Genomic DNA, 21,525 nt, shown 5'->3' on the forward strand with positions numbered 1-21,525 from the left:
GCTGGAGATGAACGCATGTATGCGTTTCTCTAGATCTTGTCTGGACATGAGAACTCTGAGTCGTGCTATTTGATGCAGATGATAAAACGCTGATCTAGTTACAGCCTTAATTTTACCAATGAAGCTCAGACCGGAACAGTTATGACACCAAGATATCTGACCTGGGTGTTTGTCAAGAGAAAGGTAAGTCATTAAAACAACTCTAGTTTGAAAAATGCTAAAGCAGATCTAGGAAACACTTTGTTAGAATTCACACTGATGTACATTTATTTGGAGTCAAGTTGTTTATTTCAGCAGAAATAGCAACAGAGCTAGCTAACAGTCTTGCCTAAGCAGCTAACACTTCAATCAAAGGTCTTATGATGCTTGCTTTCAAAACTAGCAGAAATGTGATGGTATTCATGTTGTTTGTTATAAATGTTTGAGACTTTAAGAGGACAGAAATCTACTTTGAAAGTTGCCCTGCTGTCACTAGCCGTTAGCTCATCAATCAAAACAAAATGAATCCTTTTTACAAATTGAGGTTGTTCGTTGAGCTACAGTATCTACACTAGATAGAATGTTAATAGTTTTTCCAGTTTAAAATACAGAATTGTTCTTTTTGGGCACAGGATCAACACACTGTGATAATAAATTGTGTCTCTTCATACTACAGCAGTTTGAAAGCTGACACACAGAGGCCAGGAGAGACGGATTAAAAAACAGGTGAATCATCAAGACAAAAATCTGAGAGAAATTGGGAGGAGGAGGTGTGAAGATGAAGAAAGGGAGAGAAGAAGAAAGACCTGATCTTATCCAGTGTGATCCAGTCATCAGAGCTGTTGGTGTTACCAGTCAGGCTGTAGGACACTGTGATGCTGGGGTCTGAGTAACTGAAGCGGCAGGAGCCTGAGCCTGGGAAACACAGAGCAGACAGACACATACAATCCATAGGTGTTTATAATCTAACAGGTGACACAATAAACATTTAATGTTTAATCAGATTGAGTTTAATGAGTGAGCTAATAGTTATTTATCCATGCTGAATCCTTCAACTCTTCCTCTGGAACCCAGGAGGAAAATAAACCGTCATCAGTGTTGTGATGGAGCAAACAGTCAGTGGTTTACGTGGATTTATAGACATTAAATGCTGCATGACGACATCAGATTTACCATCTGTGCATGCACAACATTACTGTACATGATGATGGTTGTGAGCTTAGATCTATTTTTAAACAGAGCCTAATGTGTGAATGCTGGGAGGAGTCAAAGCCTGGTAATGGAGTAAGAACCCCCGACGTTTACTCCTCCACACACCACGTGACTGTCTGTGGAGTCCATACTCTGAAGAAAGCATGCATTAACCCAGTGCCACCTCTACTAAACTTTAGCCAGCTCTACTGCAACATAACCCAACCTCACATTAATGACCTCCAAACAGAGATGGAGGGGTGAGGCTCTACATTATGTACTCTCATTTCCTCCTCGCTGTGTTCTCATGAGAACTGCTCGATGGATGTAATGGACATGAAAAATACAACACCTCTGAAAACTCTGCCTTCTCAGTGTGTTTCCAGTATATTATAAATCATTTATCACTGTGATAGGTGGAGAGGACAGTGGGACAGAGAAGGAAAAACAGATAGGCTGTTTGTACCAGCAGAACAAAACATGTATGTATCCTGAAGAAAAAAAACAATTTAAAGCTAAGTTTTATACTAAAAGTGTTGCACTGTCCACATCTTGTTGTCTTTACAGAGTTAGTGGATATTTAATACTCACCCAGGGCGAACTGCAGGACTGACGCTGTGCTGGTGTTGAGGGGCACGGTTGTCTGAGGAAGATACACAAGACTGTTGCCGTTATCAAGTCTCTAAATGTATCCATGTGATCTTTTTAAGTGTTTAAACTTACAGCGCTAGCTATGAAAGCAGTCAGAGAGTCAAAGAACTAATCAGAGGACAAAAGTGTCTACTTGTAAAAGTGGCTTTAAAAATGTATACCTTAATATGTTTATTTCATTAGTATATTTATATACCTGTCTGGAGCTCCACATATGGAGAAATGACTGAATTTGGTGGTGAACAGTAAAAATCCTATATTTGACCACTTTTCTACAAAATAAAACTCTAATATCACAGAAAGCATGATTATTTGCTGCAGATGTTACAGGATCAAAACCTGTGGTTTCAGTGGAAGTCAATGGGACACTTTTGTCCTCTAAAAGCTCAAGTGTATAGTGTTTTATTTCTTTCACAGTGTTCCCTTGGTCTATTTTCCAAATTCAACATTTCTAAATTTGTCCAGAGAGAGGTTTTGCGACAACATTTTGTACCATATGCACAAACAATGGTGAAATGGCGTCCAAAAGAAAAGCAAAAAAACTGCCCAAATGGACAAAAATTTCCCTAATGAAGCCTGAGGGTTAAGTTGAGAAAATCAGAGTTAGGATAGTTTAAAGGTTAAATGTACTCATATTTTTTGTATGCTTGTAGTGGGCTCTAGTAGGAACGAATGCTTTGTAAGTTGTATTCTGGGGAAAAAAGCTCTGGTGCTGTCACGTTGAGCGCAAGGAGGAGGTTGTTAGGACCCAAGATGCAGATATCCCAGATGACACGAGGCAGGAGTGTTTTAAAAATAAAAATCCTTTTATTTAAGAGAGCAAAAAATAATCCAAAAAGGCAGGAAGCCAAAAACCAGAGTCCTGAGTATCAGGAGAACAAAAGCTCACACAGAGCACAAACCTAGAAGCGAGGACAAAAGCTCACACAGAGCACAAGCAACACTGACACAAACAACAATGGACCGGCACCAAACAGAGACGAGCAGGGCTTAAATACACAGGGAGAACATTTAAGGAAACAGGAAACAGGTGTGTGGAGTAAGGGCTGGAGGGAAGGCAGGTGACACCAATCATGCAAATGGGGGAAACAGAACCAATGGAGGGCAGACAACCTCAACCTCAAACCCAAAACTCAACCTAAAACTGAGGGAAGGACTCACACAAACACTGAGCAGGGGAATGGCACAGGACCTGGGAGGAATTGACTTTACAACATAAGACACCTAACTGAAACGCAGACAAAGGACACATGAGGGCACTAAGAGACACAAAAGGGAATCTAGAGAGGGATGGAGGACAGCAGGAGGCACATGAAGAAAGGGGCAGACGCAGACCATGACAGGTGCATCTGTTTGAGGGCGTAGAATTCAGCTGGAAGAGAGAGATGAAGAGCATGACAGGATTTGGGCTCTTCCTGATATTTTGGACATTGCCTCTGACTGGCTAACAGCAACATGACTCTACAACGGACTCTGTTTGCTTTGCAATGTTGATGCTTCATCTCCACTAATAGCACAGGTCTGCAGGAGTTCTGCTGTGTGGTGGAGTTGCTAATGCTAATGGTTAGCTTCTACCAGCCGAGGCATTATCTGCTGTTTCCTAGCCGCTAAACCAACAACAGCCTTTCCTGTCAGGAGTCAAGCTGGGGGAGTCCACGGATGTTAAGTGACGGTGTGACGTAGATCTGTCAGGATTTTCAAATAGTAGAGTTTCACCATCTGTTTTCTATCAGAAGCTAATGCAGGAGAAAGGTGTAGGAGACTATTTTCATGTTCTGCCCGCATGAAAACACACAGTGGCCAATCATAATCAGAAATATTCATTTTAAAACTTTTTTTTCAGTGAAGTTGACCTATGATAGTTCTCTCTAACAATAATTCTGATTAAAACAATTGAAACAGGTGACTTAATAAACAAAGATAAGAGTTCAGGAGTTTGATGTCACTTTCTTTTCGATGCTGCAGAGATAAACTACACAGCAACTATTTACCAAATGTTTTTAAAACACAAGTACTTTTTAAAAAATGTTTCTCTTTAATACAAGATCAATCATTCATGTATGAAGCGCTTCAGGCTATGAGATGCTTTGTATTTGTGTATTTGGCTGTTTCTGTCTGAAACTGTCTGTGTGTGTCTCTGGAAGTGTGTCGTTGTTCCATTTGACAGAAGAGCTGCCAGACAGCAGCAGCTGCTACATGAAACATCTGGAGCAGTGACAGACAAAAGCAACTGCTTATCAAAGAAGTGAATAGAGTTGTGAGGTAACAAAAGGCTCCTCTGCTGTGAAATGACTCTAATCTCCGACAGCAGAACAAACTGTTTGAAATCCACTTTGTAGATTTAAAACAAGGACAGGAAAAATGTTAACGAACAATCGTGACCGTGTGATGCTTCAGTAATTAGCATGACCGTGATACAGTACGTCACTCTCCAGTTGTGCATTCTTGCTTTGGAGTAAACGTGCACGCATAAACGTGCTATAATAAAATAAATAAGAAGTCTGCAGACACTTGAAACAAGACTCTGATAAACATAAGATTTGATTTTAATTTAACATCTCATAGTGAAACAGCTCAGAGAAACAATTACAGTCAGCGTGCCGTAATTCATTGTGGATGTGGGTTTGAATTTATAGTCAATGGGTCATGAAATATCCAGTGGTTACAATGTGGGCAAACATGACAGTTACCAGCTCTCGCTCTCCAAAGTGCTCACAGAAAGTGACCGCCCTGCCATGCATCAGCACACCACACTGCTCTCCAACTTCACAGTTGCTGCACTCAGACCTGGAGGAGGAGCAAAAACGAGGTTACAACCACCAAACACACTGCTAAAGCTGAGCTAAAAGACTTGGACTTGTGAAGACCAGTTAGGACCGTGAACCTGGACCTTTACCACCCAACAGCTCGTGCTGATTTTATGATTGAGTAGACACAAAAAACACAAGGCGTTGTAGCTTTTTCACCTACCATATATTTGGGTCTAGCTCTCCTTGGATGCTGGAGTCAAAGTCATCTCGTAGCACTGCGTGTTTCCCGTGGAGCTCCGCTACAAGCATCGAAGTCCACAACACAGTTAAACACACTTTGTGCAATGCCTGGTGTTTTTGAGAATTATTACTTGTGTGATAATAGGAGACAAAACTAAAGAAAATAACAGCATGCAATAAAATGCAGGCTCACCAAGATTCGGCCTCAGCGGGGACTCGGTCGGGGCTGAAACACACACAGTTACACGGTAAACGAAGGCAACATCATAGTATTTACACACACAGTCTGCTACTTCTGCACCTGATTAGCTACACCTTATATATGAAAAGTGTTTTAAACCAACAGGTTTAATACCGGATAGAAGAAAATGCACGGAGCAAACAAAAAGTTCATATTTTCCAAGTTTTGAATGGTGATCTGCTGTGTTTGAGACAGTGAGAACTAGGAAAAGCAACCAATCATGCATCATATCCGACTAAAACAAACTGTCTCTGTGTCCCGGCTGGCCGTGGCTGCAGTCTCCTGTTGCTGCTCATGATAATTCCTTTCAGTAATCAAAGGCCTGCCTCCTATGATTAATGGTTCAATGGCAATTAACCCTCACCCTCCCCAGAGGGGGCTGTACTGTGATCTGTGGCCACTGCCTGGCAAACGCACCCAACTATCAATCTCTCTCTGGGGGACGGAGGAGGCAGGAGGTGAATGAGGGGCTGGGCGAGGGGTGGAGGCGTTAGAAATGAATGAATCAAAAGACAGTTAAAAATGGTTTCAACTCAATTAACAAAAACATCTTTTAGAACAGAGTCAGCCTCATCTTGAAAGATTGAAAAGTAGCAGACGTAGTGAAACTTTGTGCTGATTGAGACAGAGAAGATACACAGTGAGGAACAGTGATGGATCAGGTTGGGTGGAAACGCTTTTATAAGGTGGTGGAAAAAGAAAACAAGACAGGTTTGAAAAACCGTGAATGATGGTGTTTACTAAAGTCAGGTTTGAGTGACAAAAGCGTTAAATAATCAACTAGAAGACCGACACGTACACTGATGAGAACAAACGGGCTTAGCTTGAGTTTACATTTAGTGAATAATGATGTATGATTAAATGCATCAACTTGAAGGCATCGCTCATTCACACGGATTAAGACGTGTCTGGTTCTTACAGCTTGCACCTTGAGATGAACATGTGATTCACTAAAATAAGTCATCATGCGCTGCACAAAAACAACCAAATGCAGGAGTAGGGTACGAAGTTTGAAGGTAAACAATAACTTGGTGCTACAAATTAATTGTCATTGTTAAACTGATCAATAACAACAAAAGATGGTGGCACAGTTAATAGTGCGGTTGACTTGCTGCAAGGAGGTTGCAGGTTCAAAACTCGGCAACGGCATTTCTGTGTGGTGTTTCCTCCAGGTACTCCGGTCCCCCCCACAGATCGCAACATGCCCTATAAGTTCACAATTGTACGTCGCTTTGGATAAAAGCGTCTGCCCAGTAAATAAACATAAACATTACAAATAACCATTCATATAAAAGCAGAAAATTGGACAGCTTGATGCTCTAGATTATTCAGGCACACGCTGAAGTTTCTGCCCTTCAGTGGAAGATCATTAACCCGTAAATAATAAAAGTGTTGTAAACAGACACAGGAGCTGCTGATTTACGCCATGTCTGCCCCTTCAGGATTGCACAAAGCTTTAAAATTCTGCAACATACCAAAAAACAAATAATTAGAAAAAATAGACACTGGGTCTCAGCAGCTAGCTACAGGTTATGACAGCAATACGGTAATAAGGTCTTAAAGGAAGGCTTGCTTAGGAGGGGTGCCAGGAAAAAGTTTCTTCTCTCTGAAAAGAACATGGCAACGGGGCTGAGGTTGAGAAAAAATGCATTTAAACAAACCACAAAACTTCTGGAAGTACGTCTTTTAGGACAGATGAAACCACGATGGAAATCCCACAGTGCAACATGTTTAATAAAAAGGCACACAGCATATTAGTCCAAACTGTCAGGCTCAGTGTTTTGATCCTTATGCAGCTTCACGACACGAGCACCTTGAGTCCACGTCTCTGTGGACGGACAATTGGACCAAAGCGGGACATTTAGCAGGACACTGACCACAAACACAGCAGCTAAAAGCTAAAAGTGCTGTAGCTTGGTCAGATGTGCATAAAGCAACAACAGAAAGAGGAAGGGGTCTTATTATGGTAGCTTTTTGAGTGCTGGTTCAGAATTTAGGCTCAGATCTCAGCAAATAACGATGCTGTGTTGAGAGAGGTGTTGAATACGGTTTCATTTAGCAAGGCCCAAAAAAGGTCCTGTTTTCACATAAATGATAAAATTTCTAATTGATGAACTTTGTACTTTGTTTCATGCATTTACTGCTCATTAACGTTCTTCATAAAGTGGAACGTTGAAAGTTCTCTGTCAGACTTGAGGTGATGGATTATCTGTCAGGATTTTCTCCACTCAGGATATTCCTGCACATCTGATAAGAAACATTAAGATAAAACGGCGAGGGTTCCTTCCAACGTTCCACTTATTTAAGACGCTTTTAAAAACATCTCCGAAACTCAGCTTAAAGCTCCCAATAAACAAAAGAACCTGGATCTAGAAAGGAGGGATTACTTAAAAAGTGCCTTCTGATTTCTTTAAGGTCTTGCAAACGTCTCTACTTTGAGCTTTTGTTAGCTGCCCTCATTTCTCGCCTCTGTATCGGAACATTTCTAAGGGTGGATATAAAATCCCTGCAGTGAGGGTGAAGTTTCATACAGACTAAAGTTTTAGTGACAGAGTTGGCCGCTACTCTAGCGACCCATAAAGCTCAGATCCATCGTTGGAGCTCCGCTTGGTGATAAAGCCCATTAAAAGCAGATCAAAGAACTTTCTTTCTCTTTCTCCCCTTTCATTTTTTCCCTTTTAATCCTGCAGTATTTGCTGATTCAGGAAACGTTCAGGGTGTCCCATAAAGTTTTTCTTGTAAGAAAAACTACGAGACAGTAGCAGTAACATGTTACTGGCACTCTAACGTAATTTAAACACTGCTTTCCGTATTTTCTCTGTCTCTGTTTTAACCAAGCCAAATCTCAGATAGCCCATTTGGCTGGAGAACAGTTCAGATTTTGATATTTTTTTGTGAGGTGGATAATCCTTTCAAGCTTTAAAAAAGGCCTCATCTACAGTTTTCTATTTCTTTCACACTCTCACACATTCCTCGCATCGTTCCGTCTCTCTACGCCTCACCGTCTGCACACTCAGAGCAGTCAGTGGGGCTCATTTCACTTGGATTAATCCCTCTCACTTTCCTAAAGACTTCAATTACTGCCTCCTCTATTAGCAGCTCATCTCTACTAATGCCAGTATGTTCCTGGACAGAGTTCACACACACACACGCACACACACACACACACACACACACACACACACACACACACACACACACACACACACACACACACACGCACACACACACACACACACACACACACACACACACACACACGCACACACACACGCACACACACACGCATGTGCGCGCGCACACACACACGCGCACACACGCACACGCGTGTGCACGCACACACACACACACGCACTCACACACTCTCACAGCTATAGCCTAATCCTCTATGAAAACACAGCATATGTGCACAAGCCTAAAGGAAAATTGAAACAGATCAGGAAAAAGCTAAATGAACATTGAGGACTTTTCCATAAACCACACCAGGACTTAAAGCGGACGGATGCTGACGGGCAGGACTGGAGTGCGACAAGTGGGGACAAATGAGCATAAGCTTTGGCAGACTCAGACATCTTGGCACAAAGAGTTGAGGGCACAAGTCATCCTAAATCTTCTCCCCTCCTACCAACTCTAATCTCCTCTCCCTCCAGTTTTCTCTTTGCAGGCTGCAAACTGCACTCCCTTTCCCCGAGTCGCCCTCGCTCTCCTCTCGTTAGCTTTTTCACATCGTCTGGCTAACATCCTCAAACACGTGAACGGCATTTTGAAGTGGAGTCGCTCTCGTTCAACTGGCGGTTGCAATTCTGGACTCACCAGGACACAGGATGCTGTTATTTTCTTCTGTAGGGGGATTACAAGGAGATGGTTTGTTCCGCCTAACAAAAACGGGGCATCTGTGTGATCTTTGATTGGTGATTTTAACCCAACTAAATGAAGGAAATTGGCTGATCTTAAAATTAAACTGAATGACAAAAGAAAGATGGCAGAACTGTGCAAAACATGGTGAGAAATGGATTGTAAAACTCAGGAAGGTGAGATACGGCCGAGGTCTGCAGATTTGTTGCCAGTGAGAAATGGCGAGGATGGCATTTAGCCAAGCAAGCAGGCTGGCTGGCAGACTGGGTGGATGGTGAGGAGGGGGAAGAGGGTATGGCCACCCGTCTCCCCGATGTTGCACCATGATCAGGTGTCCCTCAGGGAGTAGTGGCCTCTTTGAGTTATATGCCCCTTTAATAATCCATCAGGGGTGCGGTACACTCGGGCGGGCCCATAAAGATCTGATTTATGCTCCTGCTAGAAATGAGAGAACCTGAAGATGCTGGGCAGAAAGCTGGGATTGCTGGCCCTACTGTCAGGAGATAGAAGTGATGGATGGATCATTTGGCACACCCAGTGGCTCCACCCATCTACCCCGAGTTCCTAATCGTCTGCACCATTTGCAGTTGAACTTTAGGATCTTTAAGTGCAATCAAAAATAACAGTTGTTGTCTTCTTTTTTCTCAGTTGTTTTTCTTTCTTAAATGTCACATCATGCGCTAACACATCTCCAACAGCCGATGCTAACCAGCTTTGTTTCTTTTATCAGACTCGATGAAGCAAACTCATTCTTGTTTTCCAAATGTACAAGTGAAAACAAGATTCGGGGATTCTCCGAGGTGGTTATCAGGGTGCAGATCAAAGCAAAGTGGATGTTGAAGGGATAAAGATTGCTGGCAGAATGAAGGGATGGGTGAAAAAGTGTGCTGGCACAGCAAAAAAGAGCTGTGAGCACAGGGGGGGAGGTGGAGTCTGGGACCAGGCATCCCCCCCAGTACAGTACAGATTATATCACACACACACACACACACACACACACACACACACACACACACACGCACACACACACACACACACACACACACACACACACACACACACACACACACACACACACGCACGCACGCACGCACGCACGCACACACACACACACACACGCACGCACGCACGCACGCACACACACACACACACACACACAAACACACACACACACACACACACACACACACACACACACACACACACACACACACAGCACCCTGCTAGAGTCTAAAGGCTTTTTGCAGCTTTGTGTTGTTGAGAAACAAAATGTAGCACGCCACACGTCCCCCGCGAGTCTCCTTCTGCATCTCTCTTCTGTAATTCCAGCGTTTACATTGGAAGTAGTTTGATTTATCTCCACTCTGCCACTTTTCTCCGTCGTTTCACTGTGCAGCTTCATCATCATATCTCTTGGCCTTTTAGCTCATTGTCTAATCTAGTGACTGGATGATCAGGCCTGACCGTCCGTCCTCTGCTCAATCCTCATTTTCCTTTTTAACCTGCCCTCCTTCTCATTCATGGCTCCAGCTTTAGACTTAAGTATTTAAACCCCTGAAGTGGCTTTAACTTTATCTTTGTTCATTTTGAACACTAGTACTCAGATCTGACATGTCTTTAGCTAGGTGTGTTCTTCTGACCTCAGGAAGTTTGCTTTTTGAAATTTGAGTGTGACATATAACTGAGGCCCCATCCACACCAGCACAGTTTTTGTTTTTACAAACTGATTTTCTGCTGTGATTGCACATTTGGTTCACAGACAAACTGATGAGTGGAAAACTGGAGGTTCACAGAGATATTTGTCTGGAGAATTTCACTCTAGCACACTGTCACAATGGCTTTTCACAGCAATAGTTCACATAGGAGACATGGTAATCTTCAGTAATGTCTGTGATCTACGTAAACTTTTATATGAAACATTCTCTATTCCTAAATAAATAAAAGCGTCATAAAAATAAAGTGAACTGAATTAAATTAAACTAGATTCACTTTATTTCAGTTTGCCAGCTCAGATGTTCAGTACATGTAATACATGCAGATTTAATAGAAAAATATAATACAATAAAAAACACAATTGGGTGTTGTTTAAAAGCAGTGAAACCCTAAAATAATGAACATTGTTAATTAATGGTTCAGCCATTTTTTTAGAAGTGTCTCTGGTGTTTCGTTCAACATTCAGACAGTTTCTGTTTCACCACAGCAACTGAAGTCATTCAAAATCTCAGGTTTATGTCTAGATCTTTACATCAATATTTTAGTTTTTATCTCTATTAATAAAGTATATTTTGGGGCCTTTGAAAAGTAAAAAAATAAAAAACAAACAGACCTATTTAAGCCACAGCTGAGATGCTTGGAGACACATTTGTTTAGTTCTTTAAATGTTTGGAACACACAAAGGGTGACAGCCAGTCCCATCCACTGCTCCTCTGCTTATTTTAGTTAATTAATGAATTATTAATCAAGAACATCCCATCATAATCACATGTAATTTGTGACCTTCAAAGTGCTCATCATCATCACTAACTCTCCATTTTAAAGTCCTCCTCTCATCTTTTTCAGTGAGATAAAACTCTCATTAGTCTGTTGTGTAATTTATAGCTCTGTCATCCTGGGCTACCTGCTCTGTAATCCCTTATCTCTGTCCACACCTTTGCCTCAGCTTCACCTCTCTTTGTACCCGACATGCCGGTATATCACATTACTTCCTTGCTAGTCTCTCTGTCCTCCCACATTTACAATGTGTCTTCTCCAAGGCCCTGTAAGGTCATAATCTCAGATTTTCAGCTAGTCCAATGTGAGTAGTTTGTGTTTTGGCGTGATACTTGGGGGGCTGTGGTACTTTAGAGCTAAGTGACTGATGCTGGCTGCGGATATTTCATGTGCAGCGAGAGTAGACTGGGGCAGTGTGTCAGGGGTGGTGAGAGGATGAGCTCTCCGGCAAGGAGACAAAAGGAGAAAAGCCTCTCCAGCTCTCTCTGGCTCCTCCAGGACTGACTGGGCTCTGTGCAGTGTCTCCTCTAAGTGCTACATCCCAGGCAAACAGCATATTTAATGACCTACAAGGGGATTTGTCTTAAAGAGGCCTCAGAGGCAACGTTTTCTAATTGAGGCCAAGACTTCAAGCGCAAAAAGTTTATAGTCTTTTCATGTTAAAATCCTACTATTTTGCTTCAAAAAATAACATATAACAAGAGCACAGCAGCAGTTCAACTACTTCTCTACCTTAAGCATTAAAGTCAAAACCTGACTCTTAAGGAGGAGTTTTAAAGTGAGAAGGAGGGAGGCTTCTCTCCTGTAAACAAGCAATTATACACACTCAGCGTGCAGAGCACCGCTGCACTGTCTGTCAACAGCTGCTTAAGGCTGTCACAGAAAGTGGATGTAAGAAGTGTCGGCCATAAAGCGTAAATCTCTGCCAGAGAGAGAGAGAGAGAGCGCAAGTGGAGTTTAGCATAAGCTGAAAATTAAGCTGGCAATATGGGACATCCAAATATCTCCAACTCTGGCTGCATCATTAGGCAGAAAGAAAGCCAGAAAGTGCTGCAAAGGCACAGTCATGAAGATGCAGCGCATCAACAGCTCTGTGGCATCCAGGTTTTGACAACATGTGTGCAGACAAACGACAGGAAGTGGCAGGCGGTGACACCGGGGAACATCTCGCACATGCGTGTTGGTGCATGTGTTTGCAGCAACATACAGATGTGGATATATCTACCCTTAAGAATTCATTATGCATGTGTCATGTCACAGACGGGGGAAGAGGAGCATCAGCGCTTCGTCCTTGTTACCTACCTCCTTGCTCGCAGAGCTGCTGGGCCAGCGCATCCTTGAAAATGATCTGTCCTCGATGTGTTGCTGTAGCTCTGGGAGGAAGGAAGAACGGGAGGGGAAGGGGAGAAAGACCATTAAAATAAACAGCACCAAGGGGAAAGTTAACTTCTTGTCCTTATTATACAGTCTGGAGACAGATCCAACACAGATGGCATCAGCTCGCTCTTTACCTAAATGCATTTGGGTGTCTTACTCACACAACAGGACATTTGATGAAAACCATATGATCTGACTTTGAAGACGAAATGACAAAATGTCTCACAAAGTCACACATTCTCTTCCAGCAAGTTTCCTTTAGACTAAATGTATACCTAGATCTACATGATCTCATTATGAACAGCAGAAAAGACTAAATCTAGAGGCAACAGGCTTGTTTAAGTCCATCTTTCATATTAATGAGCTGAGATTTAAGGTGTAAAATGTACAGTGGGCGATCAAATATCCTCCATCATCCTTCATTGCTAGCTCCCACACTGCATTCTCTGAAGCCTACATTAATCTAACTGCATGATTTGTGCTTTATGCACAGAATGTGATACGGACTTCCTTCTGCCGTGGAATACATTATTCATTTGAAAGCAGATAGATCAATCAGAAGAAGATGAAATGCTTCCTAATACAGCAGGATATTTTACACGGATCCTGGGACGCGCTCTTCTAAACTGAAGTCGATGTACTTTGCAAAAGGTGCAACTTAGACGTCTTTGTGACTGCAGCGAAGTAGTTCGTTTAGTTATAGGAGGAAGGAAAGCACTGTGCAAAAGTGCTACACATACAAAAGTGGTGCAACAATCTCCTCAGAAGTGCAGCAGTGGTGAAAAGTCAGGATGAGAAGAGGAAAAGCACAACAGCTGCGGTGTGTGTTCTCACTGACAAAAGCAGATGGATATTTTTAAATGCTGTTAGTAGAGTTGAATATTAATTATTAATATCTTCTCGTGAACCTCAGCAAACTCCTGCTAATGAAAACACTGAGTGTCATCAACATGGAGACACCAGCGGTGTGTGTTCCTCGCTCTGATCTCCGTGTTTCAAAAGGACGCCCCGACGTTACTCAGGATTTTATAAATATGTCAATCCGTGGTGATTTGATGGCAAGCTTGTGACACACATGCATTCAAAGATGCACTGCAGGGATGGTCTTGATGGCATAAATATACGTACATTTATACATGAAGTTACATGACTGCATTTTTTTCTCACTTCTAAAAAGTTTGGGAGAGTCCAGAAACTGTCCATGTTTTGGTCACATGAGAACTGCTGATGATCTTGGGGGTGTAGAAGGAAGTCCAAAGCTAGAGCAGCTATTTAATGATTTTGTTTTGTAACATAATGGCTATTTTTGTTTTTAATGCCATGAAAGTGAAAGCCGGAGTCTCACTCAGCTGCTACTGCAAGTGTCAAATTAAAGACAGCACTAAAGTTTGTAAAATGTCTCCAGATGTGACATCAGTTTGGTGGAATTTTGAAAATGCTTGAGAAGAAATGTCAAAATAAACTTAAAATAATCGCATCTTTGTTGAGTTTATCTGACACGCATCTGGAACCCTGATCAATTCATTCTGCAAAACAACAACAACAAAAAAAAACAAGAACACTTTGAGAGGCTCAGTTAGGAAAACCTCTGATGTTCCTAGAGCAGCATACTGAATTAAATCACTTTAAGATGAGAAACCCGAAGAGTTCATTTGCAGAAACAGGCAAATCTGTTCTTAATACAAAAGTATCTTTTCATTGTTTACTTCAGGTTACGCCAGTTTAGTTATTTAGATTTTTTTTGGCAAATAAACATTTCACTTTTATTAATTTTGTGAAGAAAAAATGTGTAAGATAGTAATTTTTTTTTTGCAATTTCCTTTGTTCAACTGGACACCCATGAAGCCAGTCAGACAATGACAGCCAGTGGAGTCATCTCCTGATATCAGCCTACAGTGCTGTTTTGTTTGGCACAAGCCATTATGATGGACAAAGTGATGACTTATGGATAAATAAGCATATTTTGTGTTTGATTGAATTTTGTTCTCACTTTTTCTAAATTCACCTTCATTAAAAAAGCAAATCAAGGCCCTTTAGTGGCCAGAGCCTCCACTGGTCCCCGGGTGGCCCAGGATCATGTTTGCTTATCTAGCTGGTGCTGGTAGTTTAATAGCTGTATGGGTGTGTGCTACTACTAGCATTAAAACCTGGACAGTTGCACGGTTTCAGGTTTAGAAATAGAAACTATGCTTGATGAATGGAGGAAATGGAGATTTGACCAGAAGTGTTGCAGGCATATAGAGATGATGTGAATCGATGGCATTTGGATCAAAAGTCTGTGGGTGTGTACGCCAGCATGGCCACACTCGGACAACTGATTTTCCCAAAAGAAGAATCTGTGGGTGGGAACGAAAATTCACTTTTCTTTTTTTTTTTTTGTCCCTAAACTCTCCAGCAGACTCACACCTTTCTGCGAGAGCCAAGGCGTTTACACGTTGGTCTCAGTTTATGAATAATGAACAGGCTGCTCATTAATTGATAAAGACCTCTTGAGCCTGAGCAGCGCTGGGGAGAAAACACACTTAATTACACTCATATTTCAGAATCGGTGGAAAAAACGCTGTAATTTGAGTTTGGTATTTATGAATAAAAGATGGTGCGTAACGAACAGCGGGCGGGGGGAAGGGGAACACGGCCCTGAACTGTTTACGCTGCTCAAGCTAACTTAACAGATTTGACTCTGTGGCACGGGATAAAGGGATCCATAAAAATACACACATTTTAGTTAAAGAAACACACACACACACACACACACACACGGATCTGTTACAGCACACCCTTAATAAAAAAGAAGCTGTGCAAATTTCGTAGCGAGGAAAGAAAATTCCAAGCTTTTGCTCGAGTAAAAGCTTTGCTGTGCAGCAGCTTCCCTTCAGCGTGTTTGTGTGCTAACAGCCTGTCTGCCATTAAAGCAGTAACCAGGAGAGGGCTTTTAGTCTGAGCCGAAGAGCGTTTGATCCGAGCAGCGTGACTCCAGCATCTGTCCGTCGTCACTCTCTACTGCTTCCAGTGTGTGTGTGTTTCATCACCGGCCACCCAAACACACAAAGAGCAGAATCTATTAAAGAGCTAAAAATGTGCCTTTTTTAGGGGTGTGGTGGGTGGAACAATTAAGAGTCTTAATAAGCTGCTGTTTTTCATCCATCCGCCTCCGATTCAGACTCATTCATCTCCTGAAAATAAGTGTCATCGTCAGCCTTCTCATTAATCTGGGGAAAAAAGATTGCAAAGAGCAAAAATCCTGAAGAAAAAAAACAGATAAAAGTGGGGAGAGGAGAGGAGGATAACTAGGAGCGGGGTTCGGATTGGGTCAGAGGAAATAGATTTAGGGGGCTTAATGGCCTTGTCTCTCAAATGTCTCACAATCTGCTGTCAAACAGCGGGGCGAGCGGGTGAGAGCAGACACACACTATCTAAGCCGTGTATCGTATGAGCTTTAACATGTATGCAGATGGACAGGCTGTCAGTCAGAGAGCTCCCGAAAGGGCCGCGAGTGGGTAATTACCAAGCATGTCATCCATGTTAGATTACATGTTGCTGTTGGCCATAAGTATCCCCCAGAAGTCTGCTTGACAACTCCCCGCTAACCACACACACACACACACACACACACACACACACACACACACACACACACACACACACACACACACACACACACGAGGTCAGACAGCTGATTTACCCTAAAGCCATACACATTATTAATACAACCACTGCTCCTCATTAACAACGGAGAAAACACAGAACTCCGACAGAAACAAATGATGAAAATGGCTTTCCCCTCCTCCAAACACCTCTCTACGCAGAGACACAAAAAGGCTTTCACTACCTTCCTCTAATCCCAGTTAAAGGCTGCTTTTCTCTTCCAGCTCACTAGGTCTGTTTGGTAATCATGATGAATATGAGTTTCATAGCAGCACTGTTCTGAATGCCAGCACTGATTTGTAACTGAACCTGGCCCTTAAAATAATTCACCCTAATTGGTTGATTTATCTTCCATGTGGGGGACCAGCTTAGTTTCAGCTCTGCAGACCAGGACAAAGGAGAAGCTAAAGGAGGTAGATCTCTCTCTCTCTCTCTCTCTCTCTCTCTCTCTCTCTCTCTCTCTCTCTCTCTCTCTGAAAAAACAAACAGATGAAAAGCAAAGGTATGTAGGTGCGATTCTGTGATCTGCACCATCTCCTCCCTGACCTCCTTTCAGAGGAGAATCCATTAATTGAAAAGGGCTCTTAGAAAACATGCAGATTTTAAGAAGCCCCACAGATGAGGCATTTGGGAGTTGTTTGGCAAATGACCTGCTTGTTAGGGTCGTTGAGAGTTATACGGCTCTGAATGCAGCCTTGCGAAAGAGCAGTTGACCGTGACTGCTATTTGCATGCAATAATGCTGGAGATTAGGAAAACAACGGTAGATGATTTAAGAAATTAGATCTGTTTCACAGTGAGAAGGGGTGCTTAAAGAGCAAGTCACCCCCAAACAAACTTTTTTTTTGCTGATAAACTAAATAAACGAGTGTCTAATCGTGCTGCAGACACGTGTAGTCAATAATTTGGCACTTCAGTGCATCTTAGTTAAAATTTAAATATTCTGCCTAAAACTGGCAGTGTTGTGCCGTTGTCAGGTAAAAACTCTGCACTGTATTTTAATTTAAATCTGCCACCGCTATTGGCTAAGAGGTATGCTATGATGTAAACTGGTGCATTATGATGTCACAATGCTGTCGTGAGCCTGTGTGTGTGTGTGTGTGTGTGTGTGTGTGTGTGTGTGTGTGTGTGTGTGTGTGTGTATTTGTTAGCGGCTCCGCCCTCTTGGTCTGCTAGGCAACAGCATTTGTTGCATTTTTCAAACAGGAAGTGGGAGTTGAGTAAGAATCTGGTAGGGGGTGACTTGCTCTTTAACATTAAACTGAATAACTGGAGTAAATAAAATGCAAGAAACCACCACGTCCCCGTCTCACCAAGGGTCAGACTGGGACAGAAAAGAGATGATTTTATTCAGAGTCATGTAGATTTTGGTGTCTGTTCATCAGAGTGAAGCAGAGTAAAAACTGAACAGAGACACAAATGACTGCACATCTGGTCCAACTCCTACAGCAGCGGGTCATTATTCTGCCTTTGCCTTTATGCTCTATCTCATCCCAAACAGTTAAGTTGGTCGATGTCTCAGCGGGCGGGACTGTGACCTTCTCATAACGAGACACTGAGATGCTGATGATGTGGGCAACGTGAAGCAGTATTGATCAGAGTACACACAGGAATATAATGTGTGTGTATGTGCAGTAGTATGCACACATGATTACAGGGGCCATGGGTCATCCCTAGGGAAATCGAACAGAATCAATAATGGTGGTGACTGTTAAAGACCAACAGAGGTTTGATGTAAAAATCTCAGATTACCTGTTAACTTTGCTAAATTTGACACGTGTAAAAATGTAATGAGAAGTGAATAAAGTGTAAATATTGTGTCAGAGTTGTAGCTCTGATTGTTTGTTTTTCCTTAGGAAAAAATGTGCCGAATTTATGCTTTTGTCATCTTCTGCGGCCAACGTAGTGAGTGAATGTCACACAGGCGGAGTCCACGGGCAGGTTGGGTCCTTTAATGGTAAATGGTAAATGGCCTGTATTTGACATAGCGCCTTCTAGAGTCCTGGAACCCCCCAAGGCGCTTTACAACACAACCAGTCATTCACCCATTCACACACTGGTGGGAATGAGCTACGATGTAGCCACAGCTGCCCTGGGGCGCACTGACAGAGGCGAGGCTGCCGAGAACTGGCGCCACCGGTCCCTCCGACCACCACCAGCAGGCAACGTGGGTTAAGTGTCTTGCCCAAGGACACAACGACAGCGACAGACTGAGCGGGGCTCGGACCTGCAACCTTCCGATTACGGGGCGAGCACTTAACTCCTGTGCCACCGTCGCCCGCATGGAGAGAGAAGCTCATTAGGCAGAGATTTTATGTAGAAATTGACTGAAGAGATTGACCTAAGTCCTTAAGAAATCAATAGAGCTGACAAAATATGAGTTAAATTAGGAGAACTGGGGAGAAACGTGATCTTTCCATCTGAATCCTAAATCAAGCTGTCAAAAATATGTTTAACCAAAACCTCATAAAATAACAACAGGTAGATGGGATGGAAGGAAAAAACATCCTTGTTTATTTATGCATTTAAACATGTGCATCAGATCATAAAGGAGAGTCCTTCGGTTGTTAAATATAAAAACATCAAGATTCACACGCAGTAATTAAAGCAATATCCAATGCAGCACCTGTGTGAGTCCCACCAGGAGACACGTAAGACACCATTAGGCTGCTCTGTGTGAGAGCATCCATACGTTCACTCACAAGAGCCATCACAGACCACGCTCAATAACCTGTTGTTGCTGTTTCTTGTAACACAACTAGTATCTGCCTCTTTCTGAGGAGCACAAAGAAGAAGCTAAAGAATGTATCTCATAATCTGGAGTGATTTTGTCAACAGAGCAAATGTTTGCACCATGGCCTCCTGGTTTAAACAGAACATAGGTGTGAGTATTTACAGTGCAAAACATTTCAAACCTCTACTTTATTTATCATCTGCTTCCAGTGAAACAGATTTTCTTTTAAGCTTTTGAACAGCTCTTCAAGCTTTCAGATCTCTCAAAGTTTTTTTTTTTTGAACTTTGGCTTTTAAAGTGGGATCCAAACAGGAAGAAGGAAGAAAAAAAAGGAGTCAGGACTTGAAAAATATGCACAAGAGACAAAAGTCTAGACGATGACCTGAGAGATTCCTTTTTCCTTCTTTTCTGGGTTCATCTACATGTTTATGTATCTATCAGGATTCCCAGTAATCACAAAGTTAAAGATCTTTTGCAGACAACACTGAATCTATTCGTTGTAGAGATTTTCTGCTTTATGGACCGCACTCGGCAGTCGCAGCCATGCATGACAAATCTGTTCACATTTCTGAAAAAGCTCAGCGTTGTTTCAGAGAGAGAGAGCAATAACTTTTATTTGGGTCTGCAGTCTCCCCGCTCCTCCATCTCCTCCTGTCCAAGGCCTCGCCTTCTCTTTGGGTGGCGATTTACAGCCGTCCAGGAAATTAAATTCTTTTAGATGCCCACGTCACTGCACTCCATCACAAGGTTGTGAGTGATGTGTTACCAGGGACTCTCCCACAGCATCAGCCATAAAACTGCTACCATGACTTGTATTAATGCAGCAGCGCTCCAGCTTCAGCCCTCTGAAGGACACAGGATGTCTGTGGCGTTAATTTAAACACTCGGAGGAGACTTCTGCAAAACAAAGTCCTTGCATTAATCTGGGGAGGGGAGTATTTGGGTAAAGGATGATATTATTTACGTTGTGTGAAGCTAAAGTTAAGTCTTGTTGCTGTAAATACTCGAAAAACTTTTCTGAAATATGCCAATTAATAGGGGTGAGGTCCTGCTCCGAGTGGAGGAGTTTAAGTACAGGGTCTTGTTCACGAGTGAGGGAAAGCTGGAGCGTGAGATCGATAGGTGGATTGGTGCTGCATCTGCAGTGATGCGGGCGTTGTACCGGTCTGTCGTGGTGAAGAGAGAGCTGAGTCAGAAGGCAAAGCTCTCGATTTACCAGTCGATCTACGTTCCTACCCTCACCTATGGTCATGAGCTTTGGGTTGTGACTGAAAGAATGAGATCGTGGAAACAAGCGACCGAAATGAGTTTTCTCCGCAGGGTGGCTGGGCTCTCCTTTAGAGATAGGGTGAGAAGCTCGGTCATCTGGGAGGGGCTCGGAGTAGATTCGCTGCTCCTCCACATTGAGAGAAGCCAGTTGAGGTGGCTCGGGCATCTGGTCAGGATGCCTCCTTGACGCCTCCCTGGTGAGGTTTTCTGGGCCAACCGGGAGGAGGCCTAAAGGGAGACCCAGGACACGTTGGAGGGACTATGTCTCTCACCTGGCCAGGGAACGCCTTGGGCTTTCCCCGGAGGAGCTGGTCCAAGTGGCTGGGGAGAGGAAGTCTGGGCCTCTCGACCTAGGCTACAGCCCGCGTGACCCGACTCCAGATTAGCGGCTGAAAATGGATGTATGGATGGATGGATGAATAGATGGGTGGATGGATGCATGGATGGATGTCAATTAATATAAATTAAGATGTGCAAATTGTTGGTAAGAGCCACTTATCTGACAAAGCCTCAGTCTGTAAAGGAACACTGACAGTTTGAATTTATCTAATCCAGAACTGTGGTTTGGTTAAATTCCTGCCCTGAACCCTGGGAGTGTGTATCTCTGTCCAACGTGATGGAGCTGACGGCCGAGAGCTGTAGCAGGATGTTTGTGTGAGTGTCTGTGTGTTTCTGTGCGAGCCAGCTGAAGTGTGACTGACTGACTTTGATAAGGTCAGTTTCAGTCATACTGCCATACAGTTGTAGCCCCCTGCTGTCATCTGCAATGGCACACGGCTGCAAATATTTGCAATACTTTGAAAAAAAGTCTTGAAGTAAAAATAAAACTAAAACTAGACACTAAATATTTTCCCATACTGGATACTGCTGATAATTTCCCTAATATTTTTTACCATAGGAGTCTTTGTCCAAGTTGTGACATTAGGATTAAAAAATGATTTCAGTGAGTATAATTGAAAAATGATTTTTCATTCTCTTTGGAGGATTTATTTCTCTGCAATTGACCCACCTCTGAAAACAGCGGGCGGCTGTCTGTACACCACCTGGGTGTAATTTTGAGGGTTCAAAGATTCTTCGACATGTGGCCTATGCGGACCTGGGATT

At 42.8% G+C, this 21,525-nt stretch overlaps 1 protein-coding gene across 1 annotated transcript in view; it reads right to left on the reverse strand.

The window, feature by feature from the left end:
• LOC107388505 (reelin) overlaps nucleotides 1-21,525 on the reverse strand; it is a 124,196-nt gene that overhangs the window by 41,728 nt on the left and 60,943 nt on the right. Inside the window, exons 4-9 of the mRNA XM_054732918.2 lie at nucleotides 12,700-12,770; nucleotides 5,005-5,037; nucleotides 4,792-4,870; nucleotides 4,512-4,608; nucleotides 1,762-1,813; nucleotides 786-894 (exon numbers count right to left, since the gene is read on the reverse strand). Of these exons, the coding sequence (XP_054588893.1) occupies nucleotides 786-894; nucleotides 1,762-1,813; nucleotides 4,512-4,608; nucleotides 4,792-4,870; nucleotides 5,005-5,037; nucleotides 12,700-12,770 (441 nt within the window). The remainder of the gene's footprint in view (nucleotides 1-785; nucleotides 895-1,761; nucleotides 1,814-4,511; nucleotides 4,609-4,791; nucleotides 4,871-5,004; nucleotides 5,038-12,699; nucleotides 12,771-21,525) is intronic.

The sequence above is a fragment of the Nothobranchius furzeri genome, chromosome 4 (genome assembly GCF_043380555.1).
Source record: "Nothobranchius furzeri strain GRZ-AD chromosome 4, NfurGRZ-RIMD1, whole genome shotgun sequence".
Taxonomy (NCBI): Eukaryota; Metazoa; Chordata; class Actinopteri; order Cyprinodontiformes; family Nothobranchiidae; genus Nothobranchius; species Nothobranchius furzeri.